General features: G+C 41.4%; 1 protein-coding gene and 1 pseudogene across 5 annotated transcripts in view; both read left to right on the forward strand.

Moving 5' to 3' along the window:
- Positions 1-13,249, forward strand: part of Kiz (kizuna centrosomal protein) — a 105,917-nt gene that overhangs the window by 24,872 nt on the left and 67,796 nt on the right. For 4 of the 5 annotated variants that reach the window (XR_004118932.1, XM_031372142.1, XM_031372143.1 and 1 more), the window contains exons 5-6: positions 8,291-8,936; positions 9,935-10,238. Coding sequence is in view for 4 of the 5 variants with exons in the window: in XM_031372142.1 (XP_031228002.1) it covers positions 8,291-8,936; positions 9,935-10,238 (950 nt within the window). In the remaining variant the exon portion in view is untranslated. Of the gene's footprint in view, positions 1-770; positions 873-8,290; positions 8,937-9,934; positions 10,239-13,249 lie in introns of all 5 variants that reach the window. The other variant, XM_031372145.1, reaches the window with a different exon arrangement.
- On the forward strand, positions 1,577-2,184 carry LOC116090680 (annotated as a pseudogene).

Genomic DNA, 13,249 nt, shown 5'->3' on the forward strand with positions numbered 1-13,249 from the left:
CTCTCCAGCACCCCCCCTCTTTTAATTTATATATTATGTTTGCAGTGTTCTGCCTGCATGTAGGCCTGTAGGCCAGAAAAGGGCACCAGATCTCATTATATATGGTTATGAGCCACCATCTAATTACTGGGAATTGAACTCTAGACCTCTGGAAGAGCAGCCAGTGCTCAACCTCTGAGCCATCTCTCCAGTCCCTTCTTTTTCTAATCTTAAATTAGACATATGAGTTATTTCTTGGTAAGATCATGTTTGTTCACCCCTCCCTAACTTCTCTGTCTCTCTCTCTGTCTCTCTCTCTGTCTCTGTCTCTCTGTCTCTCTGTCTGTCTCTGTCTCTGTCTCTCTCTCTCTGTCTCTCTCTCTCTGTCTCTCTGTCTCTGTCTCTGTCTCTGTCTCTCTCTCTCTCTCTCTCTCTCTCTCTCTCTCTCTCTCTCTCTTTCTCTCTCTTTGAGACAGGGTTTCACTGTGTAGCCCTGGCTGTCCTGGAACTTACTTTGTAGACCAGGCTGGCCTCGAACTCAAAAATCTGCCTACCTCTGCCTCCTAAATGCTGGGATTAAAGGCATGCAGCACCACTTCCAGGCCCTCCCAACTTTTTATCTAAGATGGCTGTACCTTTTTATATTCTTTGCAGTGATAACTATGCTGTCCTCACATCCTTAGCCACACTTGTTATTGCTTTAATTCTAACTGTAGCCGTTACTGTGGTCTGATTCTTTGTGTCCTAACACCAGTGCATGTGCTAAAAACTGCCTTTATACTTGATTCTAGTACTCTCTTGAAAAGACCCCTCAAGAGTTTGAGCCTTGTACCACGTAAGGACACGGTGAAAAGGCACCATCCATGAAAAAGAGAAGCCTTGAGCATATGAAGGTAGCAGTCGCAACGTGAATCTTCCCACTGTTGCTGTCGGGGCCACAGTCTAGCACACGACCCTGGGCATGAAGTGGTGTTGGGAAGTCTACCACTGTTTGCTGCAACGCCCTGGAGAGTGGTGAAGTATTGTACCAAAGGCAGGGCCTGGGCTGAGGCCTGGAGCTCTCTCTCTTCCTGCTGCTGAGGCCTGTGGCGGGGTGCCCATTAGTCAAAAAGGAGGCAATGTATAAATGAGATATTTTATTGTTGGAAGGAGAAAATAGGTCGGTCAAGTAGAGAGAAGGAAAGGAGAGGAAGGAGAGGAGAAGAGGAGAGAGAAAGAGGAAGAAAGCAAGAGAAGAAAGAGGGCAAGAGCAAGAGAGACAGAGAGCAGGAGAGGAAAGAAGGCGAGAGAGGAACAGAGCGAGAGAGAAGAGGGGACAAACCGCCCCTTATATTGTATGGGGTGTGGCTATCTGTGGTCAGATGACGGGATAGGGTCCAGCTAGAATGCTGGGAGCTTGGGGCATTGTCTGCCTGATAGAGCACACATCTCCTGCGAGGGCAGCTATGAGGGGTTGTGACTGAAGCAAAAGCCAAAGACTCTGGAGTTATGGCCGAGCTCCTTCTGCCTCCTGCAAGCTGAAAATTGCCCATGGAGGCTCTAGGGCTCAAGGCCAAATACTCGACTGAGCCTAAGTTACTGAGCAGACCACTGCCCCACACTGCCCCACAGTGGAGGAAGTGGCAACAAATCCACCAGTGGGTTAGCTGGCTTCTTTGGAGCAGGAGGAGTAGGTTACTCAAACGCTTACTGGTATCAAAACCCCGTCGTCTTATTTAGATGTGGATCCACGCTATCTTGTTTAGGATACTGATGAATTTTGACAACTGGAGCTATAAAACTCAAGGCAGATTTGAACTAGCTTCCTTTACCATTGGAGGATGTTACATGCCAGGGGCTGCATTTGGGACAGTGGACGGTCTTTGTTTCGGATTGAAGGAAACCCAGAGCATGGCCTGGTCTAAACCAAGAAATGTACAGATCTTGAATATGGTGTCTAGGGAAGGGGCACTTCGGGCCAATACTCTAGGTTCCCTGGCTTTGCTCCATAGTGCTTTTGTTGTTATCATTGAGAAAGCATGGGGTACAGAAGATGACCTCAACACAGTAGCCACTGGAGCCATGATGGGAGCATTGTATAAATGTACAGATGGTCTCCGAGGAATAGCACTCTGTGGCCTGGCAGGACTGACACTCACCAGTCTCTGTGCACTGTAGAACAACTGGGAGCTCATGAGAAGCTCACTGCTCCAACAGTCACTCTGAAGATTTCTGCTAACTCAGGAACAGGGGACACTTCATAGTCATCCAGATCAATTAATAAGTCAGTCTGGAGTTGCTTTCTCTCTTATACCTACAGTTACTTTGAAAAATTAGAGTCTGATTTGCTGTGACAAAGATCGTGGATGGTTAGCTGGACTGCACCGCTCGCCCTCAGTGAGTGGGAGCCAAGCCCTTTGGTGGCTCTCTGAGTATGTCTTCCTTCTCCTTTGGAGATGATCTTGCACTTCTATCCCCAAACGGGAAAACTACTCACTCTTCAAATTCAGGCCATACTTTTATCACCATATTAATGTGTTTAAAAATCTAAAACTTAATGTTGCTCTGTTTCCCAAATAAAGGGTGAAAATAGAACCAAAAAGAAAAGAAAAGAAAAAGAAAAGCCTTATTAGACCCTAAATCTGCCACTGCTTTTGATTTTGCTCTTTGCAGCCTCTATGACTATGGGATAGTTTTCTGATATTCTGAGCTCTCTACTCTTTTTTTGTGTTGCCTGGTTCCATTTGCTCTATTTCTCTGGGAATTTTTCACCTACAATAATGGTAGTGCTCTTTAGTTTCTTTGTGAGTCCTTGCCTCGTTTAAGTGTGAAGAATCAGTTCCAGAGAGTGAATATTTCTTCCTTGCCTGTTTTAACAAGAGCTTGGAAGTGATTGGCATAAATCCTCCTTTAAACATGTAAAATCCACTGTTCCTGGACTTGTCTTGTGGGAAATTGTGATCACTGAGTGAATCACTTGACTTATAAGTCTGTTCAGATTTTATACTTCTTTTTGGTAGTACCTTTCTAAGAATATATCGAATTCGTTGCAGTGTTTCTGTTTATTAATATAAACTTACTCCTGGATTTCTTCTCTAAATTTTTTAATGAAAGATTAGTAGCAAATTACCTACCCAGTTACATTCCTGTTGTAGTGAACTGAGTCATTGCTCTTTTTCTTGAAGAGTATATTCAAAAGGCCTTTAACTGGTTGGTCTTTTCAAACACTTGCTGTTTGGCTTGCTGCTACCCCCTTTAGTGGCTCTGTTCTCTGAATGGCATGTTTGTTGTTATCTTTACTATTTCTTGCCTTCTGTCTTGCTTTGGATTTAATTTTCCTTTGGAAGCTAATGAGTACAGATGTGTTTTGGTTTATCCTTTACTTTGTTGAGCTCTGTTATGTAGGGTCATGTCTTTTATCTAATTTAGGAAGTTTTCCTGTTATTTCTAAAGAGCTCCTATTGTTGGAAAGCACTGTGTGATACTGTGCTGCCTGACCACCTTCAGAATGGTGGGTTTTCCTGGCCCAGCTAAGCCAAGTCTTTTCCTGAGTCTGCAGAGAAGACTGACTGAGTTTCAGAGGGAGATGGAACAGGTTTGCCAACATTCAATAAACAGAAATACCAAGAAAAACATTATGGGGCTGCAGAGATGGCTCAGTCAGAATACTTGACTGTATACATGAGGCCCTGAGTTCAGATCCCTAGCATCTAATGTAAAATCTGCACAGTGCTATACATGAGCAACCCCAGCACTAGTGAACAGAGACAATAGAGATCCCTGGAGTTTACTGGTCAGACAACCCCAGGGTCAGACTTTGTCTCAAAAAAAAAAGAAAAAACTGAGGAAGACATCTGACATCGATCTCCAGCATCTAGTGCATACATACATATGCACAAACATGTACACATATGCACGTGACTCCCCCATTGCCCGAGAAAGCTGGAGCACCTCCCTCCTGCACTTTTTAAAAGCTATATCCATGCATACTTCTCCTACTTTGGCACTGTTACAAGATCCAGACTGTCCAGAAGTAAAAGGATTTAGAAATAGCTGTGGCTCTGCCTTTGTGGAGTGGGAGTCTGAGGATGTTGCCAAGATGGTTGTGGAAACAACGAACAACTACCGTTTCGGTGAAAGACTTCAGCTGTGTTGTTTTATGCCAACAGAAAAAGTCCATGTAGAGCTTTTTAAAGACTAGAATGTGCCATTTCCTTCGCCATCATATCCAGCAGTGAAACGGGATAATCAGAATTGGAAATGTGGGCCAAAAATAGAAGAGTGATTTAAAAGGAAACAAAAGTTACTCCGGAAGAGATTAGCTGAAGAAAGAATTCATTATAGTGTTCCCATCCGCTTTACCTTATATGAAAGAGGAGGCTTCAGGCTTCTAGAAGGAAAAGAGAAAAGGGCTTCACGGGTGCTCCTGGCCCTCCTGTGAAGGCCCACACCAGGCCCAGCCAGTTTGTATGTCATTTTTAGAAAGACAAAAAAATCAGAAATGACTGAAACAAATGATGATAAAGATAATGGGATTGTTTTTAAACAGACTGTATCCATTGTAAAAGAAAATGTCCAAGAGCCTCCATACCTCTCCACTCAGAGACAGAAAGACAAAGAGGAAAAGCCTTCAGAGATTCTGAATGCATGCATATAGCATGTATTCTGAAAAACTGTGATGTTTTTCAGTGTGCCCCATGATGGGGGCAGACTTTTTCTACAGTAAAAGACAAGCATTGACAAGACTTGAGGAAAACACATTGTTCTTGTGAGGAAGGAGAGTAGAGAGTGGTTTTGGCTGCTGCACCCTCCTGAAGTCTAGGGCCATGTTCTAGTGTTCTGTATCTTCGAGTTTTCAGATGTTATGATTCCCTTTAAACCACAAAAGGATCACCAATAGCTGTAACCTTTCATGACCAGCAAAGAAGGATCCCCAGTCCCCTTTGACCATCTGTGCAGTGGTTGTGACTACTTAACCCAAAACCTATTTATGGAGATTTCAGCATCTGGTGGCTGAAGCCATAAGTTATGTGGGAGCGAGAAGACAGTTTAGCTGTTAGTACAGTTTGTTTTGTTTTGTTTTGTTTTGTTTTGTAGTCAAATACTAATACAGAGTCAGAAATAGTTTGCTTTCAATAAAAACATTACTTCAGTTTTTGGTGGGCTAGCCTGATTTGGTAACTACCATCTTGTGATAGTATCATTAGTATGGAGTTATATTCCAGATTCAAACCATGACTGAAAAAATATTTTTTTATAAGATTCATATATGAACCAGGCTTAGGGTTTGTAGAGAATAATACCTTTTTACTTGTATTTAAGTTTCTGGTACCCTTGAAATGTGCTTATTCCAAAGTTGTAAATACTATTGCTGCCTTCTTCCTTGGTAGCCTTTCCTTTCATCTGGGCTGTAATGTACTTGGTATTGTAAATGATGTTCTGAGGCTCAGAGTTTTCTTAGTTCTTTTTTTGTCTCAGATTACACAATTTCAATCTACCTGTTTCAGCATTGCTAATTCTGTCTGTTTAGATCTGCTGCTGAGCCCTAAGTCTTGATTTTAGTGATCATACTTTCCTTTATAAATGATTTATGTCTCTTGTACTGTGGTTTAAACCTAGGTTTTACTCATACTTAGCGAGTGAGCTACATCTCTAGCCCTATAATTCATTTTGAGACACTATCTCACTGTGTAGACAGTGCCTCTGTGTGTAGACTGGGCTAGCCTGGAATTCTCCACATAGACCAGGCTGTCCTTGAGACTACAGGGATCTGCCTGTCTCTTCCAGAGTGCATTAAAGGCATGCCCTACTATACCCAAACTAGCCTTAAAATGTTTTAATTCTTTTGAGATAGTATCTCATGTATGTCAGGCTGTGTATCTCTGTGTAGCTAGACTGGCTGTGAACTCCTTATTCTCCTTCCTCTGCCTCCTAACTTCTGGGATTACAGAATACCTGGCTTTAGCTCTATAATTTATACATCTTTATAATGTCCTCTAGTTGAGAACATTGTATTCTCATATTTAAAATCTGTCTGTCTCTGTCTTTCCCTCTCCCCTGTTCATTCCCCTTTTGAGGTTGGTCTTAGTAAACATATCTACTGGTTTCAAGGTCGTTCATTCATGTGTGTGCCTCAAGCGTCATCCTCTGTATGCTGTGGTACTTTAATTCTACAGACATGATTTTCTTTAGCTGTTTAAGCTTATTTAGCTAATTATAGATAACTTAATGTCTAGTAAGTTTAACGCTTGGACTTCCTCAGAGATAGTTTCTACTGATCGTAAATGCCCACTGTCTGTATAAGAGACAATAGTTATTTTTTTCAATTTGTTTTTAAGTAACCAAATGTGGCAGTTGTGAAAGTTCTACCCTCTCAGAATCTGTTGTTAATTGTCTTTTGTAATTATGTGGAATGTGTGTTATTTTTCATGTGTGGTCACTGAGGTTTCTGTTAAATTTTCTTAATAACCATTAGCTTTCTTTGATGCCTGGGGCTAGGATTCTTGTCATCTTCACTAAGAGGTTCTGGGTCTACATTGGATATACCCATGCTCTGCTGAGCAGTTCACAGCTCCACCTTGGCCTTCACTTCTTGCTTAGGGCCTCAGAGTGAGCTAGAGGTGAGAGCTCAGGCACTTACTTCATGGAAACTATTCTTGAGTATTTCCTACAGCTGGGGCATGTGGATGGTCATCTGGATAGAGTTCCAGGAGCACACTAGAACCTTCCAGAATTCCTCAACCCAATAGACAGCACTTTGACCAGCTTTCTCTTTAAAATGTGTGTAGCCTTTTGTTTACTTTGCATGGTAATGCCTTGGGCAGTGTCCACATTAAAAAACTGGTTCTGATTTTTTCAGCAAACTTGGCTTGGGATCAAAGCTGTTTGCACTGGGTCAGTTCAAAGCTGGGTCAGGTCAAAACAGTCTTTTGCGTGGAGTACCTCAAGAGCTTCCAGATAGCCAGATGAATGACTGTTGTCTGGAAATGGGACTTTGAAAGAATTCTGCCTTCTTTCCTTTTCCAGTGGCTGCTTGGCTGAGTTTTTCCTGTGAGTGCAGTGGTCAAGTTGGCCAGCACCTGAGAACCCAGAAGCTTACTGTTTTTTCAAGATCTAACTGGTTCTCTTAAATAAATGCTCCCCAGAATTCTAAAAGGCTGGTCAAGTTAGAATTCTGAAGAGCTTTTTGGGGTTCCTCAGCTCTGCTACAGAGCCGAGACTGTTTAGTGTGTTTGATTCCATTACCTCGCTCTGCCATCCTTGATTTGTTGGACTGTGTGTGTGTGGGGGGAGGGGTTAGTGGGTTTTGTTTTGTTATTCCAGAATTAGAAGAGACAATGAGAAACACGGCCTGGATTCTGTTGTTCTCTCTTGACATTTCTCGTCCTGTGGTTTGGATGTTGGTATTCCCATCTGTGGAGGAAAGGTGCAGATGTGTTATGTGTCTCCCCACCGCAGTGCGGGCCTCTGGGAAGGAGGATTCCACCTGTGCTCCTTCTAGAAGAAAAGCACTTCACTTCTGAAGATTTCAGTTTGTTACTTGTAGTTCAGCTTGGCCCCGTGTCCCCTGTCTCAGCCATGTTCTCTGCTCAGCTTGGCTCCGTGTCCCTGTCTCAGCCATGTTCTCTGTTCAGCTTGGCCCCATGTCCCTGACTCAGCCATGTTCTCTGCTTACTTGCCTCTGTCTTCTCTCCTTTCTCCAACCCTTCAGAGACCAGGCTGATTTTCCCATAAACATGCTAGTACATTTAAATTACTTAAACATTTCTTGAAGATGTTCAGGAAGTTTTGATGTTAATATTCTATATATGCTGTGATATGCCTTAATGTCATTGTGAAGTTCACCACTGGTGGCTTTTATTTTCTATATAGCACTAGAAATAAGAGTTTGAACCCTACTACTCTTTGTCCTATGTATTCCCCTGGTTTGCTTTTTTTTTTTTTCTGTCGCATTTCTTTATAGCAGTGCTGAATGAACTCTGTATAGAGTGCATTCAAAACTCACCACTTTTGGGGGATTGGTACTGGGATGCTATATGCATAGACAAAAATTTACTTATGCCATTTCCTTTTAGCCATGTACTTCAGCTGGGTTAAAGGCATGCATTTTGTTCTTTAGAAATGAATTCCCTAGTTGGTTGGCAGTAGTTGCTGTACAGCAACGTTGTATTACAGTAATAATCTGGACTGTAGCGGAGCTGGCTGGCTTATTAAGTGGGAATGCATGCTCATCAGTGGTGGGAGTTGATATCCATGGCTACTCTTCTTTCCCTCCTTCCCTCTCGACTCATTGCTTATATGCAACCTGTTTAACTCAGCACCTCTTTTGCAGGATGCAGTGCGGGCAGGAATTAACTCGAGGACAGCTATGTCAAGAGGATTGTATCAACCAGCAACAATCTTTATGGGCCGCCAAATGTCAGCCATCTCAAGCATTGAAGATTTCAGTACAGAGCAGAAATCTAACCAACCCACAAAGAACTTTTCAATCTCTGACCCACATTCACACCAACAGACAGCCCAGAGCAGCTGTGTGACAGACAGCTGTGTAGTACAGACTAATGGTGACACACAGTGCTTAAATAAGTCTGACAAAATACATGGAAAGACATCTCTTGAGACTGGTGAGAAAACGCCAGTCACAAGCTGTGTGTTGTCTGAGGAAGAACAAACTCATTGCTTGGAGATAGGAAGGGGCACACGTCACAGCAAGAGTAATTTATCTGAAGGCAGAAAGTCTGCTGAACCCCATTCCTCCTTACAGGGAAGATTAAGTCCAGAGAACAGCATCACTGATTTAAAGTGTGACAGTTCCAGCAGATCAGAGGGATCAGACAGAGAAATACTGACACAAGAACATATTGAAGTCGGGGAAGAAAGAGCCAGCCCGCTGGTCCCCATGATAGCAGTTTCAGAACACTGTATAACTACAAAGAAGTGGGCTGGAGAGAAGCATTCTCCTTGGGAAGCTCTCTCAGGTGAGCTGACAGACCGAGTGTGTTTGCTGATTGTTCTTAGTGCCTAGCTTTTCTCATCTTGATCTATAAATTTATCTCTTTGAATAAAGAAGTGACTTCATCAATGAGTTTTATCCTAATGACTTCTTATATGTGTTTATAGAAATATTTCAAAAGATGAATTCACTAATTTTTAAAATCATGTTTAAAAAACATTTAAAATAGTTTTAGGGTTGAGAGTATTCAGCTCAGTGGTAGATATGTACTTATTAGGAGGCCCTGTGTTCTTTTGATCTTCAGCACCATTAAATTTATACACTTTTTAAAAGAATAATTTTTAAAAGATTTAATACTGTTAATTGTGGATTATTTCTACATTTTAAAAAATCCATTTGTATATGTATGTATAAGTATATTTATCTGGGGGCAGTATATGTATGTGTATGTGGAGGGAAACCAGAGGACAGGCCTGGGTGTCAACTTTGGAAAGAAAGGCTACCTGGTTCCTTTGAGACTGGGATTCTTACTGACCTGGAGCTCACCAGTTAGTCCACACTGAATGGCCAGTGAACCACAGAATCTTCCTGTCTCTGCCTCACCAGCACTGGGATTATAAGCATACCATGGAGCCTGCATCTTTATATGCATGCAGGGCATTGAACTCATGGCTCCATGCTTCTGAGGCCAGTGCTTTGTGAGCTGAGCTATCTCCCAGTCCTGAGCTTCTGCATGTTTGTTGCTTTGGGTTTTTTTTGTTTTGTTTTGTTTTGTTTGTTTCTGGTTTTGTTTTGTTTTTTCCTTCTCCAAACAGTCTTATTGTATAGCCCTGGAAGGCCTTGAACTCTCAATGTAGACCATGTTGACCTTGAACTCAAGAGATCCTCCTACCTCTGCTCAAAGGTGTGCATCACCACACCAGACAGGTTTCGTTATATTTTTAAAGGGATGAAATTCTGTTCTGTGTTCCTTGGACTCTCAGAACTTTGTGACTAGTAAGGCCCAAATTTCTCCTCTTGCAGATGATCTTGACCGTGGGGACCCAAAGTCACAGACGGCGTTCCTGAAAATTCAGGAAGAGCAGGAGGAGGAAAGCTCATGCAGCAGCAGTGACCTCACAGTTTCTGTAAGTGAAGATGATCTGATTTTAGAGAGTCTGGAGACACTGTCAAATCCAGGAGCCAAGATGGCGGATAAAGATGGAATGCAGGCCTCAGCCGCAGTCCACACTGAACTGAGACAAGATGCACTCTTCACTGAATATGTTTTGCAGACCCAAAGATTTCCTGATTCAAAAAGGGAACCCTCCCCAGATTCACCAAGACAGTAAGCCATTCTTTTTTTCATAACCTTTCTTTTTTCATTTATCCATGTCTTTTAGAGTCCATTCCACTTGGAAAATATTGAACGTCCAGCAAAGCTTGTTTAGGTTGCCTAATCTTGTAAGTAGGCTTTTGGATAAACTCTCATTTGCTTTCTTTCCTTCTTTTTTCCTTTCCTTTTTGTAAATTTTAAGGTAACTTTTAAAAGTCTGAGTGTTGTTGACCTGTGATGATTGACTTTTATAATTATACCCAGGCAATCCTGGTAAATGTACAAGTCACTTGACCTAACACTTACCCTTATTTTTTTTCAGCCCCTTACCATTATTCTTCTTTTTAAAAAATGATGTTGACATTTTGTCCCCAGTAAAGAAAAAAGTAACTGAACTTACTATTACTAGGAAATTTAACATTGGGAACTCAAAACTTTGTATCTAAATTACACTTAATCTTTGCATTGCTTTCCATGCTATCTTTCTTCCCCATGCCATTAAATGAGGTAATACTTGGCTGAAGATATGGCTCTGTTTAAGAGCACTGACTACTCTTGCAGAGGAGACACAGGTTCAATTCTCAGCACCCACATGGCAGCTCACAACTGTTTGTAACTCCAGTATCTGACACCCTCACACATACTTCAGGCAAAATACCAATGCACATAAAATAAAAACAGATTATCAAAAAAATTAGATAATACTTATCCTTGCTTCTCTAAGTCAGACTTCCTTTTCTGGGTGTAAATATGAGAATTCCTGGTATTCAATTAGAGCTTCAGTGTGGTACATTTTGAGCACTTAGCAATGTCCAACTCATAAAATGTAAGGTATGTGTTTTTACAATTAATTGGAAATTTTGGACCAAATACAAGTTTTTCTGTATTCTCTGAGTAGAAAACTTACTAGGTATTGAAGACAAATTTTATGATTGAAACAAACCAATCAATCAGATCTCTTTTTAGGAGGAGAAAGAGCCTAAATAAATAGCTTAAGATAGGCCTTCCCTTTTATAAGTGAATAAACCAAGACCAACAGTGTCACATAGACCTGGGGGCAGAACACACATGCACACATACACACACACACAGAGGGCGGAGGCAGGGAGAGAGCTTGCCTCCCTAACTTCTGACCCCAGCTTTCAATTGCACCAACATGCTGATTGCTTCCATCGTAGCAGTGTGGGACAGTGAATGTCAAAGTGGATGTTCTTCTAAGAGCAGATGCGGAGTACAAGCCTGTGCACAGAAGGGGTTGGTTGCTCTCATTGAGAAATTGGATGTCTTGGAGAGAGAAGCCTGGATTTTTCTATTATTGTGCTTCTCACATCAAAGAACGTGTAGGTGTTACATCATAAGTACATCGGGAACTTTGTGACTAGAGATAGAACTTGTCTATTTTGTGTTTGCAGGCTTATTCCTCTGGTAAGGTGCTGAGCAGGTTCTAACCTCAGTAGGCTAACTTAGGACTGTTAGGGTAACTTTTCTCACATGTGTGAAGGTGTGCCTCTGTGTTTCAGTTGTAAAAGCTAAATGTTGGCAGGATTTTGGTATTGTCATTTCTATGCCCCATCTCCAGATTTTCTATATTGTAAATATTTGTTCTTTCTCACCTGCCTAAGGCAATCTAGACCTGTATCAGATTGTCACACTGCTGATTGGTTGTAAGTCAATAGCTGGATGGGAAAGAGGCGAGCGGAACTTCCAGACGGAGAGAGGGACACAGGGAAAGAAAACCTAGTTGGAGATTCAAGAGCAGACACAGAGGAACAGACTAACTGCATCTGACTGCATTTAATTTGAGCCTGTTGATTCTCGGTGGTGAAAGCACTCTAGAAATTAGGTTGAAGGGGATTTTCTTTTTAATTACATTTATCTACTTAGTATGTATATGGCAGTGGCTTGTACACGCTGTATATATATACAAATATAGGTCAAAGGACAACTTGTAGGAGTCAGTTCTTTCCTTCCATCATGTGGGTCCTGGGGGTGAACTCAGGGCATCAGGTTTGGCTGTAAGCACCTTTACTCGCTGAGCCTGTGTTGATTTTTATGCTTTTAATTAAAAAAATAGTTTTATTAAGATATAGTTCATATGCTTTTCAAGTCTCTATGTAAAGTATGTAGTTCAATGGGTTTGAGTATATTATACCATTAATTTTAAGTCCTATAATAAACATATAACATGAAATTTGCCATTGTAAAATACACAGTTCAATGACACCAATCACATTCATGATGTAGAGTTAAAGCTGGAACTCTTTACAACAGTTTTACAACAGTTGTTGTAAGTATAGTCATTCTCGCCCGTTATGCCATGTATTAAAAATCTCATTTCTTTTTATGGTTGAATACTATTTCTGTATATGGACATACCACAAGTAATTTGTGTATTTAACTCTTAATGATGCTTGCGATGGTAATCAAGGGTTTTGAGAGTCTGGAGAGATGGCTCATCTTGTAGAGAACCTATGTTCAGTTTTCAGCCCGTTTTAGGCAGCTCACAACCTCCTGCAACTCCAGCTCCAGAGTACCAAGTACCTTCTCCCGGCCTTTGTAGGCTAGAGGAAACCTACACAACAGACTCACATATATATAAGTAGAAAAATAAAATAAAATTTTTCTGGGTATGGTGGTGTACACCTTTAAATCCAATACTTTCGAGACAGAGACAGTTAGATCTCTTTGAGTTAGAGTCTGTCTTGGTCTATATAGTGAGTTCTAGGCCAGTAGGAGCTACATAGTGAAACCCTATCTCATGATAAATAATAAACAAATAAACGAAATCTCTCTTTTTTAAGCCAAGTATTTGGGCAAGTTTCCAGACCCAGTCCCATAGATGCTTTCAGATATTGAAAATCGGCTCATACAGTTTCTCCTGCATAAGTCTAATGAAGTAGCTCTTCTTCCAAGAAAACCTGCCAAGGGCTAGACAGGAAGCTTAGCATTTAAAGGTGCTTGCTCTACAAGCCTAGTGGTCAAAGTTCAATCCTTGAAACCCACTTAAAGTTGGAAGGAAAGAA

This window comes from Mastomys coucha, unplaced genomic scaffold (assembly GCF_008632895.1).
Source record: "Mastomys coucha isolate ucsf_1 unplaced genomic scaffold, UCSF_Mcou_1 pScaffold15, whole genome shotgun sequence".
Classification (NCBI taxonomy): Eukaryota; Metazoa; Chordata; class Mammalia; order Rodentia; family Muridae; genus Mastomys; species Mastomys coucha.